The 22,019-nt window shown below is 48.1% G+C and overlaps 2 protein-coding genes across 3 annotated transcripts in view; one reads left to right on the top strand and one right to left on the bottom strand.

The window, feature by feature from the left end:
* Positions 1–3,051: 3,051 nt before the first annotated feature.
* Positions 3,052–22,019, top strand: part of LOC137422079 (phospholipid-transporting ATPase ID) — a 266,687-nt gene continuing 247,719 nt past the window's right edge. The window contains exons 1-2 of one of the 2 annotated variants that reach the window (XM_078772922.1): positions 3,052–3,085; positions 3,214–3,460. The gene's annotated coding sequence lies outside the window, so the exon portion shown is untranslated. Of the gene's footprint in view, positions 3,086–3,175; positions 3,461–22,019 lie in introns of those variants that run through there. The other variant, XM_078772921.1, reaches the window with a different exon arrangement.
* LOC137414600 (uncharacterized) lies at positions 13,041–18,671 on the bottom strand. Its single transcript, XM_078772907.1, has 2 exons — positions 14,229–18,671; positions 13,041–13,794 (listed from the first exon to the last, which is right to left on the bottom strand). The coding sequence occupies exons 1-2, from the start codon at positions 15,807–15,809 to the stop codon at positions 13,729–13,731; spliced, it is 1,647 nt and encodes a 548-aa protein (XP_078629033.1). The 5' UTR covers positions 15,810–18,671; the 3' UTR covers positions 13,041–13,728.

Raw genomic sequence — 22,019 nt, 5'->3', positions numbered from 1 at the left:
GCAGCAGGCGGGGCTGTTTAGAGCTGGGCCCAGTGTCGCGGCCATGCAGCAAGCGGGGCTGGGAGAGCTGGGCCGAGTGTCGCGACCATGCAGCAGGCGGGGCTGGGAGAGCTGGGCCGAGTGTCGCGGCCATGCAGCAGGCGGGGCTGAGAGATGGGCCATGCAGCAGGTGGGGATGAGAGATGGGCCATGCAGCAGGCGGGGCTGAGATGGGCCATGCAGCAGGCGGGGCTGAGATGGGCCATGCAGCAGGCGGGGCTGGGAGAGATGGGCCATGCAGGAGGCGAGGCTGAGAGATGGGCCATGCAGCAGGCGGGGCTGTGAGAGCTGGGCCAAGCATCTCAGCCATGCAGCAGGCGGGGCTGTGAGAGCTGGGCCAAGCATCTCAGCCATGCAGCAGGCGGGGCTGTGAGAGCTGAGCCGAGCGTCACGGCCATACAGCATGCGGGGCTGTGAGAGCTGGGCCGAACATCGCGACCATGCAGCAGGTGGGGCTGTGAGAGCTGGGCCGAGCATCGCGGCCATGCAGCAGGTGGGGCTGTGAGAGCTGGGCTGAGCATCGCGGCCATGCAGCAGGCGGGGCTGAGAGCTGGGCCGAGTGTCGCGGCCATAAAGCAGGCGGGGCTGTGAGCTGGGCCGAGCATCGCGGCCATGCAGCAGGCGAGGCTGTGAGAGCTGGGCCAAGCATCTCGGCCATGCAGCAGGCGGGCTGTGAGAGCTGGGCCGAGTGACGCAACCATGCAGCGGGTGGGGCTGTGAGAGCTGGGCCGAGTGTCGCGGCCATGCAGCATGCGGGGCTGGGAGAGCTGGGCCGAGTGTCGCGACCAAGAAGCAGGCGGGGCTGGGAGAGATGGGCCGAGTGTCGCGACCATGCAGCAGGCGGGGCTGGGAGAGCTGGGCCGAGTGTCGCGACCATGAAGCAGACGGGGCTGGGAGAGATGGGCCAAGCATCTCGGCCACGCAGCAGGCAGGGCTGTGAGAGCTGGGCCGAGCGTCGTGGCCATACAGCAGGCGGGGCTGTGAGAGCTGGGCCAAGCATCTCGGCCATGCAGCAGGCGGGGCAGGGAGAGCTGGGCCGAGCGTCGCGGCCATACAGCAGGCGGGGCTGTGAGAGCTGGGCCGAGCATCACGACAATGCAACAGGTGGGGCTGTGAGAGCTGGGCTGAGCATTGCGACCACGCAGCAGGCGGGGCTGTGAGACCTGGGCCGAGTCGCGGCCATAAAGCAGGCGGGGCTGTGAGAGCTGGGCCGAGCATCACGGCCATGCAGCAGGCGGGGCGGAGAGGTGGGCCGAGCTTCTCGGCCATGCAGCAGGCGCGGCTGTGAGAGCTGGGCCGAGTGTTGCGGCCATGCAGCAAGCGGGGCTGGGAGAGCTGGGCTGAGTGTCGCGGCCATGCAGCAGGCGGGGCAGGGAGAGCTGGGCCGAGCGTCACGGCCAAGAAGCAGGCGGTGCTGGGAGAGATGGGCCGAGTGTCGCGACCATGCAGCAGGCGGGGCTGGGAGAGCTGGGCCGAGTGTCGCGACCATGAAGCAGACGGGGCTGGGAGAGATGGGCCAAGCATCTCGGCCACGCAGCAGGCAGGGCTGTGAGAGCTGGGCCGAGCGTCGTGGCCATACAGCAGGCGGGGCTGTGAGAGCTGGACCGGTCATCGCGACCATGCAGCAGGTGGGGCTGTGAGAGCTGGGCCAAGCATCTCGGCCATGCAGCAGGCGGGGCAGGGAGAGCTGGGCCGAGCATCGCGGCCATACAGCAGGCGGGGCTGTGAGAGCTGGGCCGAGCATCACGACAATGCAACAGGTGGGGCTGTGAGAGCTGGGCCGAGCATTGCGACCACGCAGCAGGCGGGGCTGTGAGACCTGGGCCGAGTCGCGGCCATAAAGCAGGCGGGGCTGTGAGAGCTGGGCCGAGCATCACGGCCATGCAGCAGGCGGGGCTGTGAGCTGGGCCGAGCATCTCGGCCATGCAGCAGGCGCGGCTGTGAGAGCTGGGCCGAGTGTTGCGGCCATGCAGCAAGCGGGGCTGGGAGAGCTGGGCTGAGTGTCGCGGCCATGCAGCAGGCGGGGCTGGGAGAGCTGGGCCGAGCATCGTGACCATGCAGCAGGCGGTGTTGGGAGAGCTGGGGGGAGTGTCCTGGCCATGCAGCAGGCGGGGCTGAGAGATGGGCCATGCAGCAGGCGGGGCTGGGAGAGCTGGGCCGAGTGTCGCGGCCATGCAGCAGGCGGGGCTGGGAGAGCTGGGCCGAGTGTCGCGACCATGAAGCAGGCGGGGCTGGGAGAGGTGGGCCGAGTGTCGCGACCATGAAGCAGGCGGGGCTGGGAGAGATGGGCCAAGCATCTCGGCCACGCAGCAGGCGGGGCTGTGAGAGCTGGGACCGAGCGTTGCGGCCATACAGCAGGCGGGGCTGTGAGAGCTGGACCGATCATCGCGACCATGCAGCAGGCGGGGCTGCGAGAGCTGGGACGAGCATCACGGCCATGCAGCAGGCGGGGCTGTGAGAGCTGGGCCAAGCATCTCGGCCATGCAGCAGGCGGGGCAGGGAGAGCTTGGCCGAGCATCGCGGCCATACAGCAGGCGGGGCTGTGAGAGCTGGGCCGAGTGTCGCGGCCATGCAGCAAGCGGGGCTTTGAGAGCTGGGCCGAGTGTCGCGACCATTGCAGCAGGCGGGGCTGGGAGAGCTGGGCCGAGTGTCGCGGCCATGCAGCAGGCGGGGCTGAGAGATGGGCCATGCTGCAGGCGGGGCTGGGAGAGCTGGGCCGAGTGTCGCGGCCATGCAGCAGGCGGGGTTGGGAGAGCTGGGCCGAGTCGCGGCCATGCAGCAGACGGTGCTGGGAGAGCTGGGCCGAGTGTCGCGACCACGCAGCAGGCAGGGCTGTGAGAGTTGGGCCGAGTGTCGCGACCATGCAGCAGACGGTGCTGGGAGAGCTGGGCCGAGCATCGCGACCATGCAGCAGGCGGGGCTGAGAGAGCTGGGCCGAGTGTCGCGACCATGCAGCAGACGGTGCTGGGAGAGCTGGGCCGAGTGTCGCGACCACGCAGCAGGCAGGGCTGTGAGAGCTGGGCCGAGCATCGCGACCATGCAGCAGGCGGGGCTGGGAGAGCTGGGCCGAGTATCGCGACCATGCAGCAGGCGGGGCTGAGAGATGGGCCATGCAGCAGGCGGGGCTGGGAGAGCTGGGCTGGGCCGAGCCCGAGCATCGCGACCATGCAGCAGGCGGGGCTCATGCGCGCCTTCGCGCTCCGCCAGCGCCGCTCCTGTCTCCGTTACCCAGGCCACGTCCGCAGCTTCACGGGAGCTGGTTTGGGCGCGCAGTAAAGCAGCGAAGGAAGGCCGAATCGGGATTCGTTTGTGGAGACGATACGGAGGAAGAAGAAGATCGCTGTGGTCGAGGGCGATTTACGAACCTGGACATGCTTCGTGTGGCGGCGTCGGCAAGCCGAGCCTGTGGAGGAGGCCCCGGGTGAGCTATCGACCGGACATAGACCGTAGACGTCACGTCGATAAGGACGAAGACGTGAGGCGGACAAAGTGTATTTTTGTGAGGAATGTGCTAACGGAATGTGTGATGGTGGGAGGAGGCGACCTGGGCATAGCGACGGCCACGTTTGCAGTTTCTTACAGACAATTTTCTACCTTTTTAACCGTCTCTGTTTCTCTGTCACTTCAGTCCGGTACTCTCGGATTTTCATGGTCTGGCCCTGTGGAGACCTCTGAACTCTCGCTCTCATAATGCCGATACACGTTCCTAGTTCATATCTCGGCCACTACGGTGACCATTCCAGGTGTGACCGAGTCTGTGTAACTGACTAGTGACTGGGTAACCTGGTGTAAGGTGCGCTCTGTTTTAACAGTATCTTGTTTTTTTACTGTTTCTCCGTGATTTGTAACATTTTCATGGTAAACACGTCGTCGTCGTCGCTGTTGCTCTTACTGTTGTTTGATCATCCAGCTGTGGCTTTGGGTGTTGGTGGGGATGGAGGCCTCCTCTTGTGGTAAGGTTAAGGGTGTTTAAACAAGATATATCGGTTCTCATTACGAGTTTCCACTGATTGGGTCGACGAGCTGTGCTGAGCGCTTCCCTGTAATGAGCCACGCAAGTGAACACCCAGGTGACCGCCCAGGTGAATACCCAGGCGACCACCCAAGTGAACACCCAGGTGACCACCCAGGTAAACACCCAGTTAAACACCCAGGTGACCACCCAGGTAAACACCCAGGTGACCACCCAAGTGAAAACCCAGGTGACCACCCAGGTAAACACCGAGGTGAACACCCAGGTGACCACCCAGGTAAACACCCAGTTAAACACCCAGGTGACCACCCAGGTGAAAACCCAGGTGACCACCCAGGTAAACACCCAGGTGAACGCCCAGGTGACTGATCACACGACCTATTGATGAGGAGGGTCCTTATTGTCCATATTCGGTTATTGGTGTCAATGTACCTAGTTTATCTATTTATATTCTGGTATTTGCTTTCGTGCGGCGTTTGAATTACAGATGTTCAAACTTGCAGCTTTTGAGTAACAAAATGCACTCGAAAGATATTTTTGTCTTTTATAAACATCAAGTGGTGTTTGTGTTCCATGAAGCAGAATTCAGACATGTCTGTCGTACGTCGAACTACACTTTTTGTACGTAAAACTTTTCCTGGTTTGCGATGAATGATCGTGTATTACTGTGTGAAAGTAGTAGTGAAATTGACAAAACGCATCAAATGTGTGTTTTGGTACCAAAAAGATACCATGAGTGAGTGGTTGGTTTTGCTCCCAAATAGATACCATGAGTGAGTGGTTGGTTTTGGTACCAAATAGATACCACGAGTGAGTGGTTGGTTTTGGTACCAAATATATACCACGAGTGAGTGGTTGGTTTTGGTACCAAATATATACCACGAGTGAGTGGTTGGTTTTGGTACCAAAAAGATACCATGAGTGAGTGGTTGGTTTTGCTCCCAAATAGATACCATGAGTGAGTGGTTGGTTTTGGTACCAAATAGATACCACGAGTGAGTGGTTGGTTTTGGTACCAAATATATACCACGAGTGAGTGGTTGGTTTTGGTACCAAATATATACCACGAGTGAGTGGTTGGTTTTGGTACCAAATAGATACCATGAGTGAGTGGTTGATTTGGTACCAAATAGATACCACGAGTGAGTGGTTGATTTGGTACCAAATATATACCACGAGTGAGTGGTTGGTTTTGGTACCAAATAGATACCACGAGTGAGTGGTTGGTTTTGACACCAAATAGATACCACAAGTGAGTGCTTGATTTGGTACCAATTAGATACCATGAGCGAGTGCTTGATTTGGTACCGAATAGATAACATGAGTGAGTGGTTGATTTGGTACTGAATATATACCATGAGTGAGTGCTTGATTTGGTACCGAATAGATACCATGAGTTGGTGCTTGATTTGGTACCAAATAGATACCATGAGTGAGTGGTTGATTTGGTACCAAATAGATACCATGAGTGAGTGGCTGATTTGGTTCCAAATAGAAACGACAAGTGAGTGGTTGATTTGGTTCCAAATATATACCATGAGTGGGTGGTTGGTTTTGTACCAAATAGATACCATGAGTGAGTGGCTGATTTGGTCCCAAATAGATACTGTTTCGGATTCGTCACTTCCGTTGTGGTGGTTTGCATCCACTGTAAATATTTCTGATTCCATGTACTATTATTGTGTTCAAAAGGTTTATTGTTCATGAACTGTTTTCAAAAGGGAAAAAAGTTAATGTTAAAAGAAACAGGAACCCGGATCAGGAATGGGATGACGAAGAGGAAGAGGAGGAGGGAAAGAGGGCGGAGCGAGAGAGGTCGGACAAGAAGCATAGCAGCTGCTTGGTCTGGAGCGAACATTGGCGAGCCAGAGTCACTAGCGAACTTTCGGGTTTCCGGGAAAGGGATTCCTACGACAGAGTTGTCATCGTTGTGACCAGTCAACCTGCGTGTCAGGTTTTGCGATCGATTCAGGAGAGAATCGCCATGCCGTGCGCCACGACACCGGGTCGTCGGCCATTTTGACTCGCGCAGGACTTGTGCTTCGCACGTGGTTTCGTCTCTTTTCGACCATCTCCACCGCATTCAGACGTCGATCTGGGACATGTGTGTGACGTGGCTTTTTGAAGGTTAATTCGCCCATACCCGAGGGTGTGATCTCTGAGTCGCCTGTAGGGCGCCTTTGGATTTCCCAGGCGCCTTGAGGGCGCCTTTGTGCAGCTTCGGCTGTGTGACTGTATTTGCCATCCGCACAGGATTCTGGTCTCGATTGGACCTCATTCTGGCGATCGCTGGAGCGAATCAATTTAGTCTCGAAGCCGGGAATAAGAGACATTGGGGAATGTTCGTGTTTCACTCACTTGGAGCACAGTGAGTTAAATATTACAAAACTGATGGCATCATCAAAGGACATATTGATTGTACTTTTGAATACTATTATTGTTGTACTGTTATTCTTGTGTGATCTTCATACATATTTGTTTGTGACTGTGAGTAACAATTGGGGTGGCTTCTCCCTTGATCTTATACAGAATAACACATTTTTCTGCCGTGACTCCTCTCGGGGCTCGGAGGTACACCGTGACCAGGGGGTCGGGGAGGAGAACGAAACAATACGACAAGTGAGTGGTTGATTTGGTACCAAATATATACCATGAGTGAGTGCTTGATTTGGTACCAAATAGATACCACGAGTGAGTGGTTGATTTGGAACCGAATAGATACCATGAGTGAGTGGTTGGTTTTGGTAGCAAATGGATACCACGAGTGAGTGGTTGCTTTTGGTACCGAATAGATACCATGAGTGAGTGCTTGATTTGGTACCAAATGGATACCACGAGTGAGTGGTTGATTTGGTACCAAATAGATAGCATGAGTGAGTGGTTGGTTTTGGTGGCAAATAGATATCACGAGTGAGTGGTTTGTTTTGGTGGCAAATAGATACCACGAGTGAGTGGTTGCTTTTGGTACCGAATAGATACCATGAGTGAGTGCTTGATTTGGTACCAAATAGATACCATGAGCGAGTGCTTGATTTGGTACCGAATAGATAACTTGAGTGAATGGTTGATTTGGTACTGAATAGATACCATGAGTGAGTGCTTGATTTGGTACCGAATAGATACCATGAGTTAGTGCTTGATTTGGTACCGAATAGATACCATGAGTTGGTGCTTGATTTGGTACCGAATAGATACCATGAGTTGGTGCTTGATTTGGTACCGAATAGATGGGCCTACCATGAGTGAGTGGTTGATTTGGTACCAAATATATACCGTGAGTGAGTGCTCGATTTGGTACCAAATAGATACCAGGAGTGAGTGGTTGATTTGGTACCGAATAGATACCATGAGTGAGTGGTTGGTTTTGGTAGCAAATGGATACCACGAGTGAGTGGTTGCTTTTGGTACCGAATAGATACCATGAGTGAGTGGGTGATTTGGTACCGAATAGATACCAGGGGTGAGTGGTTGGTTTTGGTGGCAAATAGATACCATGAGTGAGTGGTTGCTTTTGGTCCCGAATAGATACCATGAGTGAGTGGGTTGCTTTTGGTACCGAATAGATACCATGAGTGAGTGCTTGATTTGGTTCCAATTAGATACCATGAGCGAGTGCTTGATTTGGTACCGAATAGATAACATGAGTGAGTGGTTGATTTGGTACTGAATATATACCATGAGCGAGTGGTTGATTTGGTACAAAATAGATACCACGAGTGAGTGGGTGATTTGGTACCGAATAGATACCAGGGGTGAGTGGTTGGTTTTGGTGGCAAATAGATACCATGAGTGAGTGGTTGCTTTTGGTCCCGAATATATACCATGAGTGAGTGGGTTGCTTTTGGTACCGAATAGATACCATGAGTGAGTGCTTGATTTGGTTCCAATTAGATACCATGAGCGAGTGCTTGATTTGGTACCGAATAGATAACATGAGTGAGTGGTTGATTTGGTACTGAATATATACCATGAGCGAGTGGTTGATTTGGTACCAAATAGATACCATGAGTGAGTGGTTGATTTGGTACCAAATAGATACCATGAGTGAGTGGTTGGTTTTTGTACCAAATATATACCATGAGTGAGTGGCTGATTTGGTTCCAAATAGATACGACAAGTGTGTGGTTGATTTGGTACCAAATAGATACCATGAGTGGGTGGTTGGTTTTGTACCAAATAGATACCATGAGTGAGTGGCTGATTTGGTACCAAATAGATACTGTTTCGGATTTGTCACTTCCGTTGTGGTGGTTTGCATCCACTGTAAATATTTCTGATTCCATGTACTATTATTGTGTTCAAAAGGTTTATTGTTCATGAACTGTTTTCAAAAGGGAAAAAAGTTAATGTTAAAAGAAACAGGAACCCGGATCAGGAATGGGACGACGAAGAGGAAGAGGAGGAGGGAAAAGAGGGCGGAGCAAGAGAGGTCGGACAAGAAGCATAGCAGCTGCTTGGTCTGGAGCGAACATTGGTGAGCCAGAGTCACTAGCGAACTTTCGGGTTTCCGGGAAAGGGATTCCTACGACAGAGTTGTCATCGTTGTGACCGGTCAACCTACGTGTCAGGTTTTGCGATCGATTCAGGAGAGAATCATTGCCGTGCGGTGCGCCACGAGACCGGGTTGTCGGCCATTTTGACTCGTGCAGGACTTGTGCTTCGCTTGTGGTTTCGTCTCTTTTCGACCATCTCCACCGCATTCAGACGTCGATCTGGGGCGTGTGTGTGACGTGGCTTTTTGAAGGTTAATTCGTCCATACCCGAGGGTGTGATCTCTCAGTCGCCTGTAGGGCGACTTTGGATTTCCCAGGCGCCTTGAGAGCGCCTTTGTGCAGCTTCGGCTGTGTGACTGTATTTGCCATCCGCACGGGATTCTGGTCTCGATTGGACCTCGTTCTGGCGATCACTGGAGCGAATCAATTTCGTCTCGAAGCCGGGAATAAGAGACATTGGGGAATGTTCGTGTTTCACTCACTTGGAGCACAGTGAGTTAAATATTACAAAACTCATGGTACCATCATAGGACATATTGATTGTACTTTTGAATACTATTATTGCTGTACTGTTATTCTTTTTTTTTTTTTTTTTTTTTTTTTGTATACAAGATCGAGGCTCGTGCAAGAGCTAATATCTTGTGTGATCTTAATACATATTTGTTTGTGAGTAACAATTGGGGTGGCTTCTCCCTTGATCTTTGACATACAGAATAACACATTTTTCTGCCGTGACTCCTCTCGCGGCTCGGAGGTACACCGTGACCAGGGGGTCGGGGTGGAGCGCGTAACAGAAATTGGGGGCTCGTCCAATTGCCTATAGGGGCTCGAAATTGGGTCTTCGTCCGGGATTAAATTCCCTAATAACATTCGTCTGGGATAGAATTCCCTAACATTCCCCAAATTCCCAAGTTTGGAATTTTTCTAACATTCCCAAATTTTTCAAAAAAATTGGAAATTTTTGTGTGAAGGTTAACAGGTGTTAACTGATAGTCACCATGGTGTTTGACGCAGAAAAGTTTGCGGCGTCCCCTAATGAGGCAGAGTTCCAAGTGTTAAAAAAATCGGAACTCTTGATATTGGCAAGACATTTTAACTTGGAGGTCCGAGTTAATATGAAGAAAGCAGAGATGCAGACATTGGTGGTAGAATCTCTGGTGGGACAAGGAACATGGACAGAGGTAGCCTTGGATTGGTTACCCGAGGAAAAAGAAAATGTGGAGCTCCGGAAATTGGAGATGCAACTGCAGAGCCAGGAAAGGGTAAAAGCAGACGAAAGGAAAGCAGAAGAGAGAAGAGCAGAGGAAAGGAGATCTGAAGAAGAAAGAAGAGCAGGGGAAAGAGCAGAGGAAAGGAGAGCTGAAAGGGAGTTAAAGGAACGGGACATTGATTATCAGAGGGAACTTAAACTCAAGGAGCTGGAATTAATGGGAAAACGGGGAGAAGTCGTATCCATGCCGGCTGGTTCGACAACGAGTCAGAACACCTGGGATGTTGGTAGGCATGTGAGGCTGGTTCCACCCTTCAATGAAAAGGAGGTAGCCAAGTTATTTTTACACTTTGAGAAAGTGGCTCAAATGCTATAATGGCCTGTGGGGTCCTGGACTATGTTAGTGCAAAGTGTTTTTGTGGGTAAAGCTCAAGATATATTTTTGGCTTTACTGATTGACCAATGTGTACATTATGAGAAAGTGAAGAAAGCCATTCTCAAAGCCGATGAATTGGTCCCTGAAGCTTACCGGCAAAAATTCCGGAATGCCAGGAAGAGGGAGAGTGAGACCCATGTGGAGTTGGCCAGAATGAAGGAAACCATGTTTGATCGGTGGTATGATTCAAAGGGGCTTGGGAAAGACTTCAACCTGTTGCGACAATTGATCTTGGTGGAGGAATTCAAACAGTGTGTCCATGCAGACATTAAGTACATCTGGAGGAAAAGAAAGTACCAGAGTTGTATGAGCAGCAACCGTGGCAGATGACTATGCCTTGACACACAGGATGGGGTTCCACAAACCTAACTTCCCGCCTAGAGTTAGCCTGGGGAGTTATGGTAAATCAGGGGTGGAGAACAAATATTCATGGAGGTGGCTTAGAGATGACTATGGGGGCAAATCTGATGCCACGTCTTGTAGGGATCAGAAGACTACAGTTCCAAGACAGACTTAGCTTCCGGGGGGCCCAAGGCAGACCACGAGTTTTTCCTCCGGGTCTACTTGCGCTTTTTGCAAGAAACCTGGACATTTGATGTCCCAATGTTATGCCCTGAAAAGGAAAAATCAGGAGCGGAGTCAGACTAGTACAACTCCGAATGCATTGGCAAATGCGAGAAAACGTCCTCGGAGGACAGTGCCTTGTGAAGGTTCCCATGCCAAAGTTACGGCATCACAGGACGACCTTGTTCAAGAGGGTTACAAACCTTTTATCTCAGAGGGGTTTGTGTCACTGGATGGAGACTTGACTTACCAGAGACCTGTTAGGGTATTGAGGGACACAGGAGCACATCAATCTTTGATGCTTGAAGGCATTTTGCCATTGTCAGAGAAGACGGCAACTGGTGTTAGTGTTCTTTTACAGGGGGTTGGTGGCTATGTTAAAGCTCCACTTCATGTCATCCATTTAAAGTCTGATTTGGTGTCAGGACCGGTCACCTTAGGTTTACAAGCCACTCTTCCTGCAGAGGGAATCTCTTTTATTATCGGGAATGATTTGGCCGGTGGTCGAGTTTCTGGGAATCCAATGTTGGTTGAAAAGCCCAGTATGGAAAATAACACCGCACAGTTAGAGCAGGAGATTTCGGGTATCTTTCCATCCTGTGCAGTGACTCGTGCTATGGGTAGGAAGCGCTCTGAAGAGAAGGAGAAGGAAGGGGATGTGGAGTTGGGTTCGTTAGAGGTATTGGAGGAAAATTCTGAAAGAGGTAATAGGAAAGGGAGTGACATCAAGGAACTTAAGGAAAAGGTGGAATCTGGAACCAAAGAGGAAAGGGAGTGTCCGTCGGAGACATCTGGGAACGAGGTTGAGCAGACAGTGCTGGTCCGAAAGAGACTTGTTGAAGAACAACACGGAGATTTGGAGATCCGGAGTTTAATTGGTAAAGCCGTTACAGAGGAAGAGGCTATGAAGATACCTGTTGGTTACTTCATGAAAGGGGAAATACTCGTGAGAAAATGGAGACCACCGGAGGTGCCAGCAAACGATGAGTGGAAAGTTCATTACCAAATTGTGGTGCCACCGCCGTACCGGAAGGAGATATTGAGTTTGGCGCATGAGACACCTTTGGCCGGACACCTTGGAGTGAACAAGACCTGTGACAGAATATTGGTACATTTTTTCTGGCCAGGATTGTGACGCGATGTGTCGGAGTTCTGCAAATCTTGCCATTCTTGCCAGCTGGTTGGAAAACCTAATCAGAAAGTCCCTTCCGCACCTTTAAAACCCATTCCAGCTTTTGAAGAGCCATTCAGCCATGTCATTATTGACTGTGTAGGCCCTTTACCTAAAACTAAGGCTGGACATAAGTATTTGTTGACCATCATGTGCGCTTCCACAAGGTTCCCAGAGGCAGTGCCTCTTAGAAAAATTACTGCGGCAGTTATTGTGAAGGCCTTGATTAAATTTTTCACTTTGGTTGGCCTACCTAAGGTCATCCAGTCTGATCAGGGTTCCAATTTCATGTCAACGCTTTTTCAGCAAGTGGTACATCTGTTGGGAGTGGAGCAAGTAAGATCAAGTACTTACCATCCCGAGAGCCAAGGAAATCTCGGCTTTAGTCACACCAAATGGGTTGTATCAGTACAAGGTTCTTCCCTTTGGATTGAAAAACGGGCCTGCTACATTTCAACGGCTGATTAATAAGCTTATTGCAGACCTTGAGGGGGTGGAGGCTTATCTGGATGATGTCATCATCCACACCATGACCATGGAAGATCATATTAAACAAATCCATGCATTTTTCAAGAAACTGACTGAGGCAGGGTTGACCATCAACTTATCTAAGAGTGAGTTTGTAAAAGCACAGGTGGTGTTCCTAGGCCATGTAGTAGGTCAGGGTCAGGTGCAAACGGTGACAGCCAAGATAGAAGCCATTGATCGCTCCAAGTTCCAAAAGGGAAGAAGGAGCTTATGAGATTATTGGGTATGGCTGGTTGGTACCGGCGGTTCTGCAGGAATTTTTCCGATGTGGTAGCCCCTTTAACGAATTTGCTGAGGAAAGAGACCAAGTTTGTTTGGGATGACAAATGTCAAGCTGCCTTTGCCCAAGTCAAAGCAATATTAATGAGCTCTCCTGTCCTATAGACACAGGGCCATAGGGTGGATATCTATTTTTTTTTTTGATTTCATGACCTGAACCTAGGGATTTGGCAAGATGGGTGTGGGATGAAGCCTTATGACCTCCAAAACATCTTGTTTTTTTTCACAAGCGATATCGTGGTACGTTACCGAGAACCGCTGCCCCAAAACACCAGTATACACCAATTGTATGTTACATTTGAAATACCCATTTACACAGTAAAAAAAACAACACAAACTATATGATGTCATGTTCACATTGGTCTTGGCAGCAATATTTATTAATTCAGACCCCCAAAAGTAGTAAAAATGTTGTTTTAACGACTTGGTAAAATAACATGCTGTTGATGCATTTATCAGAAAGTCATGTTTTTGGACCTTAAAACCTGCATAATTTTAAATTTTTGTACAATATTTGTGATTGGTGTTGCTACTACGATCCATGGTGGTTTACCAATGCTATTTTGAAACTGTTAATAGGTCCAATAAGTGTGTAAGGGGTGATATTTTAACCCATCAAAGACAATTACGCGGCGTACAATCGAACCAGTGCGCATTGACGTCATGATAAACTCGAGATGGGCTGTACTATAGCCACAATTTGTCTCTTCGGCTTGGTCATGTTGAAACTTGTCCAAAACATCATACAAATAGTGCAGTTATTTCATCCTCTTCAGCATCAGTCTTCCAAAACTTCAGATCTGGAGTCTTTATCATCATTCTTATCATCAAAGTCAACATGGCCAGTTATGTTTGAGCAGTCGTTCCTGCCGCACTTGCACAAATCTGTGCACGGAATGTTATTCTGTAGGCAAGTGCATGTAGTTTCGTTGCTGCATCGTGTCTTCTTGCAGCTTCCAGTGCAGTTAGCAAGCTCCATCACGCTGTCTGGTGCAGGTGGAAGTGTCATCCAGTCTATGACAAGTTCCTCTTCCATCATCCATCCATAGCCATCAGGGTCGGGAATGTCAGGGATGGGCTGCAGGCTCCTCTTGTAAATTCCTGAAATATTGAAGTGATCAATAACATTAAGAATGGAGATATACATATTTCCAAAACAACATCAGAGGTATATCATTAACACTAATAACAGAACAATCATATTATTGGGAAATTCTGTGTAGAGAAACATGCGAAATCCAAAACATCCTGCTCTGACTGAGTGTGGAGCAAAAAAATCTCTGGATCATCTACATGTCATGTTATCTTAACCACTCAACTGTACAGATAGTTACTTCAATTACTCTTTCAAATAGACCTGTTAATTTTGAACATTTACAAAGCATTGTTGTGACATTCAATATTTTGTTTTCAATTCAATAAACTTTCCAAATAATCATCTTCATTAACACATGCTGCACCATATACTAGTACTCCTGTCCAAACATAAATTACAGGTGACGTTCAATATTCAAAGAAACAACCAATTAACTTACCAGCTTGGTAATTGGCTCATTGATGTGCTGTCTCAGGGCATCTTGATTGGGAGGCATTGTGATCTCAGACGTTCTAGCAAGACGAAACATGTTGTACCTGGCCTCATTCACAGTAGTGATATTGTGCTGTCCATATAACTTGCAGACAAATGTCTCCAGTGCTTCCATCATGTCTGGATGTATGTCAAACCGTTCTCCAAGGTCCTTCAAGGCACCGCACAGCTCTGGATTCTTTAGTATGATGTTTAAGGCCTTCTTTTTGCCTTTGCCATAGAAGGCGCTTACACTATCACAGCCAGTAAAACAGTGTAGGCCTATCAAAGCTTGGCTGACATCATCCCCAATGCTATCGTAGATTGCTTTCAAGTCAATTGTCCTAAGGTTGACTCCCTTTCCTGTGTGGAAATATAGATGTGCAGAGATTTGGGGTACTAAGGCTATGCCGATTATGAACACATCTGTATCCGGACTAACGATGATGACGTCATTGCTTGTGTGTGCTGCATGCGCGGCATGGAGGAACATCCGTGTGTCTGCCTCTTCATGCGTCAAATTTAGTGATGGCTCTTCTTTCACTTCAACTACCTGATCTGGAGTGCTGCTTCCTGTGAAGATATGGCATTTGGTTCCATGTGCCAAGAACACTGTAATTCCTCTGAGGTATGCTGTCTTGACCTTACTCCACGTCTCAAACAAGTATTCGATTAGCGACTCCTTGTTGTCACCGTTGGAGAGGAACTTCTTCCATTGTTGAGGAAGGGACTGGCCATATATTCGCATCACTTGAGACCCTCTGGCTGCTCTCTTCTCTCGCTCGGCGTTCTTAATCGATACCTTTCGATAAGTATCGGTTACGAAATGGATCTCACTGGACTTGTTGCCCTCTGCTCCCTTGACAAGGCGCTTCAGTATTTCGTGGGCCAGATTGAGAAATGTCCTTTCCCCGGTGAGTTTGTTGATATTCAATTTCTGTATCATTGCCATACCATCCATTACATACATGCCTCCTACTGGAATATCAACCACAGGTTTCTCTGCCTGACTTTCAAGTGCATGAAGTAGGTTGGCTTTGTTGGTCTTGACGAGGCAGCCTTGCACACTTGCCAAAGGAAGAGGTAGTGGGCCAAGAGCATAGGACATTAACTCTTGAAGATCAATTTTCCGGAACTGCCCGATGACAACAAGCCTTGCTAAGAGATTTTTGTCAGCCTTCAAAGACACATCCTTTCCACGAATTTTCTTTTTCACAGCCTTAGACATGTTGGTGAATGTCTTAAGTTTCAGTTTCTTCATTGAGCCAAACAGGTCGACTGTCTCCGTCTGAAGTCGTTCTTTACATAGGGTGGTGAACTCTGTTTCTCCTCTTTCATATGCTGTGTTTAGATCTTCCTGAACTTCTCTCATAGCCACTACACCAGATGTAACATGAACCAAGTCCTCTCCATCATATTCAAATGGATTAATCATGCTGTTTGTCATCTCGATTATTTTGTCAACATCAGCTTTGTCATGTAGCATGCGACTTTGTAGTAGATCGGAGCGTGTTGAGCTGTGCTCTTCATATCTGGACTTCCCTGCCATAACCTCGCATTCCCGTGCAATTGACCCCCTCGCGTGGTGTGACCAAATCCATCGGTTAACTGTCCCCCTTGCTGGTAGTGAAACCGGTCATGCCCCCCTTGGTCTTGGAATCCCTGTTTGCTGTCTGCTCAATGGTCTGGTCGCAGGTGATTTGGGCAAAAGCTTTGTCGCTTCTCTGGGTAGCGAATTCACCCTCCATAAATTTCTGATGAATGGTGGGATGGGTCTGCTGAACATCTGACATTTCCAGCCAGTATACTGGAAGGTATCTGCTATAATTAATGTGATCATAGGCAAATATCCATGGAAGCATACATCGTATGCTGGCGAGGTGAACATCCCAGTTGGCTTCTCGTGTCCCTCTAATGAATAGCAAGAGAAGCTCCACCGTCTCAATGTATGAACTCCAGAAGCGAAATGTTGGTTTGGTGTCACTTGCTTCTAAGAATTTGTCAAAGGAGGTTTTGAAGTCTTTTAACTTGTCGCTGTTGAGAATGACATGGTAGTTTGGATGTGGGAAAGCTTCAGCTAAGTTTGACAAAAGTTCCTTCACTCTACCCGCCTCATGTTCTGGAATAGATTCAAAATATGCATCCAGGAGCATCTGCTGCATCGCGTCTGACATCAGCTTATGGGCTCGAACTGCCCTGTTGTAATGCTTGCCGCTGAACACTCCATTCACAGACCCCACTGCAACAATCTGACTCAACCAGGATGTCTTGGAGACCACCATCTCGAAATCTCTTTCCAATACAGCCAAGAAAGGACATTGCAGTGTGGAATGCCCCAAGTCGAATTACCAGTCTCTTCATGAACTGTGCATTCTTCCATCTAATGAGCTGTGCCTTGCAATAGATGGCTTGGTCAACGACAATGACGACTGCTTCCAACTGTAACTTGTCGGCGATCTGAACACTTCTCTGCAGTATTGTTAGTACCGTATTCATTTCAGTCGGAGTGGCATCAATGACAGGGAGATACCCTATCACGCTCTTTGGTGGAACTTCAACACAAGACAGTAGTTGGTTGAATCCTGTCCAAGATGGCAGAGTCCCGTCAATGTTGTACTTGGTGATGTGGTATGCTAGGTCTATCGTCTTAGGGTGCTGGAGTAATGGGAAGTACGTTGCTCGATCCAATGGAACGCTGGTTGCGAATGGAGCGGGTCCTTCTTTTTTCCCTCCATAATATGTGGCAAGGTTCACTGCAGGTGGCTGCATCGATCTCTCCCGCGTCCTCTTAACTGTAGTGACTGGTGCTGGTTGTACTACTTCATGGGATTGACTTGGTCGCTGTATTATAATCCCATTGGTATTGTGCGTTGTTCCGTGCCCAGACAATGTCTCCTCCCCGAAGTCATTATTGTCCCATACGAGTGTGACATGCTTGCCCGCCTGAATGATTGATGGAAGAGCATCCTGTCCACGATGTAGTTCTTGGTTAGCCAGTGCAGTGTCATGATTTAAGACGACAGAGTTTGAGACGCAGTAACCAAACCCGTTCAGTAGGCTGATTAATTGGGCTGAACCTGAGAGATGACGTACTGTCATTGCAAGTGACAAATGTTTGGGCATCTGTTTCCTTCCCTTTGATTGGAGGTATATGATGTCCTGTGAAATTGTGAGAATTCTTCTATGTATTGTAGATTATATATTTACAAACTCATCAGAATCAGGTTCGTCTGACACTCCCACCATCCATGCAATAAAGTTATAGAGACAGGCAGGTACAATTGCTTCTGTGGCATTTGTTGTCAGGTGCTCAGAGGTTGGGGGCCATGGCATATTTGGCTTGATCTCATCTATTGCATTTCTCAATTGTAGTGCAGTGAAGTAGTGTTCTCTAAGGTTATTCTCAGTATACCCAGGTTGCTTTGGTGGGGTTGGTTCAGAGTCGGATGTTTGTTCTGTCTCTGTTGTGTCATCACCTGAACCATGCATGGTTTCTTGCAACACTTTCTTTTCTTCAACCAGCACTTCAGTGGAGATGTCATTAACATACACAAGGTGTCCTTGGCAGCGCATATACGGGGTTAGAAAGCATAGTTGTGGAAATGTTTTCATCAGTCTTGTCTTGAGAAAGCCACTTTTGTAGTTTGATTCTATTCCGTGTGTTGCTTTGATTTGTTTCATGAACATGTCATTAAGTCGTTTCAGTCTGTAGATTTCCTTGTTGTCTATTATAAGATCCTTGACTGTTGCACAAAATAATGTGTATGCTTCTGAGTAGTTGGAGTCTCCTTGTTGCTCTGCATTAGGTGTTGTTGCTAGTTTGCCTAAATACTGGGTATACTCCTTGTAGCAGCGACCATGGTATTTTACCTCTATCGCAACACAATCGCGGTCTTGAATTTGAAGCAGCAGGTTTGTATTGTTGTTGTCTTTAGCAGCTTGCTGCAGTCTTGGTGCCTCAATTGTTGAGCACCTTGTTAGAGGCTCTTTTCTTCGTCCCCTTTTGCCTGTATTGATTGTTCTCTCTTTCTGACAAAGGATGCATATATTAGGCAACACATATTGGGATCTGGCTGAACATTTGGGCTTGCCTAAGCTGGAGCGTAGAGCACGTTTCTTGACTGGTTGTGGGCCTTTATGCACCTTGTCAATGTTGACGTTGATGTCATTGCATGTTGAAGCTGCAATAAATACACATAAAAGAAAACAATTAAAATTATGTGAGTTAAAAATGTCTAGACCTCGTCATGGTTAGCCTGACTAGATTCCCTCCCCCCCCCCCCCCCCTTCCTCAGACTTCCTTTTAAAAATTTATTTGTTTCACCTCGGCCCTACCTCCTTGCATAAATATTGGACAGTTCCTTCAATTCAAAATCGTTCAAGACTACACACAAAATCATTTTACATATACCTCACAAAAAAAAAAATCTAACGAAGTTTTGAAGCATTGTCATGATTTATTATTCAAGTTATTCAACCTACCAGTATTGGCTGCATTTTCTTCTCTCTTTTTCATGCTGCTTTGCACCCTGCTCACTCGTTGTTTATCGGTAAATCGTGAATAACACACTTGATGAAACGCTGCATCATGCGGTATAGCTATAGCAGGTATTGTTACCATACTGTTGCCACGTTCGCCGAATTCGTCAGCGTGGTTCTTCACGAAATTTCTCGCAATTTCAGCTTGATCACCTTCTAAATTCTGCCACGTAAGAACAAATTGCAAATATCGCGGCCATGTTCAATCACTAAAAGGTATTAAACTTGATCTTTTGGCCGGAGAAATGCACATATAACAGCGTTTCTCGCTCCCACACTCGTCACCGTCGCTGCTACTGGAGGCCGCCATTTTGTTTACTCGCAGCCGGACGCCCAGACATCGTTCGTAGCGCGAATAAGCGCGATCCTCATTGGTCAATACATCGAAATGCGTTCGAGGCGAAACGGAGATTTTGGAAATAAAATTATAAATTTCAACTATATTACAGACTAACGTACCAGAATCTGACTTGTGAAAAGTCATGAACATTATTTCTTAATTTTTTCTATATTATCATGCCAATTTGATGCCCACCCGATTTTCAGGTCACGAAATGAAATGAAAAATTGGAACACCTGGCAGTCTACTAGCAGCCCCGGATTTTCAAGCACCTTTCAAGTTGGCCATTGATGCAAGTGATGTGGGGGCTGGGGCAGTTCTATTTCAGGAAGATGAGGATGGAGTGGATCACCCGGTGTGCTACTACTCCAGAAAGTTTAACAAACATCAGGCAAATTATGCCACAGTGGAAAAAGAGACCCTTGCTCTCCTGCTAGTGCTTCAGCATTATGAGGTGTATCTGGGAACTACTACCTTTCCTATAAAAGTCTTCACTGATCACAACCCCTTAACCTTCATTCAAAAAATGAAAAATAAAAATCAGAGGTTGATGAGATGGAGTTTGGCTTTGCAGGAGTTCAACTTGGAAATTGAGCATGTAAAGGGCAGGGACAATGTCGTGGCAGATGCTTTGTCCAGAGTGAACTAACTTTGGAGATCTCTGTAGGTTGCTTGAAGTTTTGTTGCTTTAATTTTGGGAAATATTGATTATCGTTGCTCACGGGAATTGATGATTTGGGTGTGGGTTTACTTTTGTTTGTGGGGAGAGTTTTGCCTACAAAGAAAGTTTTCACTATGTTCAAATTTTCTTTCTTGAGGGGGGGAAGTGTTACGGATTCGTCACTTCCGTTGTGGTTGTTTGCATCCACTGTGAATATTTCTGATTCCATGTACTATTATTGTGTTCAAAAGGTTTATTGTTCATGAACTGTTTTCAAAAGGGAAAAAAGTTAATGTTAAAAGAAACAGGAACCCGGATCGGGAACCGGACGACGAAGAGGAAGGGGAGGAGGGAAAAGAGGGCGGAGCGAGAGAGGTCTGACAAGAAGCATCGCGGCTGCTTGGTCTGGAGCGAACGTTGGCGAGCCAGTCACTAGCGAACTTTTGGGTTTCCGGGAAAGGGATTCCTACGACAGAGTTGTCATCGCTGTGGCCGGTCAACCTGCGTGTCAGGTTTTGCGATCGATTCAGGAGAGAATCATCGCCGTGCTGTGCGCCACGAGACCGGGTCGTCGGCCATTTTGACTCGCGCAGGACTTGTGCTTCGCTCGCGGTTTCGTCTCTTTTCGACCATCTCCACTGCATTCAGACGTCGATCTGGGGCGTGTGTGTGACGTGGCTTTTTGAAGGTTAATTCGTCCATACCCGAGGGTGTGATCTCTCAGTCGCCTGTAGGGCGCCTTTGGATTTCCCAGGCGCCTTGAGGGCGCCTTTGTGCAGCTTCGGCTGTGTGACTGTATTTGCCATCCGCACGGGATTCTGGTCTTGATTGGACCTCATTCTGGCGATCACTGGAGCGAATCAATTTCGTCTCGAAGCCGGGAATAAGAGACATTGGGGAATGTTCGTGTTTCACTCACTTGGAGCACAGTGAGTTAAATATTAGAAAACTGATGGTACCATCAAAGGACATATTGATTGTACTTTTGAATACTATTATTGTTGTACTGTTATTCTTGTGTGATCTTAATACATATTTGTTTGTGACTGTGAGTAACAATTGGGGTGGCTTCTCCCTTGATCTTATACAGAATAACACATTTTTCTGCCGTGACTCCTCTCGGGGCTCGGAGGTACACCGTGACCAGGAGGTCGGGGAGGAGCACGTAACAATACGACAAGTGAGTGGTTGATTTGGTACCAAATAGATACCATGAGTGAGTGAGTGTGTACCCCGGTGTGTACCCCGGTTTAGAATAGGTACACCGTATCCCTGCGCATCGTAAGAGGCGACCAAGGGTTGGCGTCAGGAAGGGCATCCGGCCATAAAAACATTGCCTCAAACAGGGAACCATGATTGTCATGGGACCCGCAAGGCTAACCCCCGCTCCAGCGGGGAAAATGGCCTTAAAACGATCATTCATTCATTCATTCAGTGAGTGCTTGATTTGGTACCAAATAGATACCACGAGTGTGTGGTTGATTTGGTACCGAATAGATACCATGAGTGAGTGGTTGGTTTTGGTAGCAAATGGATACCACGAGTGAGTGGTTGCTTTTGGTACCGAATAGATACCATGAGTGAGTGCTTGATTTGGTACCAAATAGATACCATGAGTGAGTGGTTGATTTGGTACTGAATAGATACCATGAGTGAGTGCTTGATTTGGTACCGAATAGATACCATGAGTTGGTGCTTGATTTGGTACCAAATAGATACCATGAGTTGGTGCTTGATTTGGTACCGAATAGATGGGCCGACCATGAGTGAGTGGTTGATTTGGTACCGAATAGATACCATGAGCGAGTGCTTGATTTGGAACCGAATATATACCATGAGTGAGTGCTTGATTTGGTACCGAATAGATACCATGAGTGAGTGGTTGATTTGGTACCGAATAGATACCATGAGTGAGTGGTTGATTTTGGTACCGAATAGATACCATGAGTGTGTGCTTATTTGGTACCGAATAGATACCAAGAGTGAGTGGTTGATTTGGTACCGAATAGATAACACGAGTGAGTGGTTGGTTTTGGTAATAAATAGATACCATCAGTTAGTGGTTGTTTTTGGTACTGAATAGATATGTAGCTCTACTTGTTTTTTATTTCTTCACATGTATTCACACGTACCACTGATAATCAAAAGTTTTAATTTTCTTGTAATGTTTTCATTAAAGTGTGAGATCTTTCAAAAAAAATGGAAAAGTATTGTTGCAG

Source organism: Myxine glutinosa, chromosome 2 (assembly GCF_964187855.1).
Source record: "Myxine glutinosa chromosome 2, kmMyxGlut1.1, whole genome shotgun sequence".
Taxonomy (NCBI): Eukaryota; Metazoa; Chordata; class Myxini; order Myxiniformes; family Myxinidae; genus Myxine; species Myxine glutinosa.
This window is presented reverse-complemented; position numbering and strand designations above follow the sequence as displayed.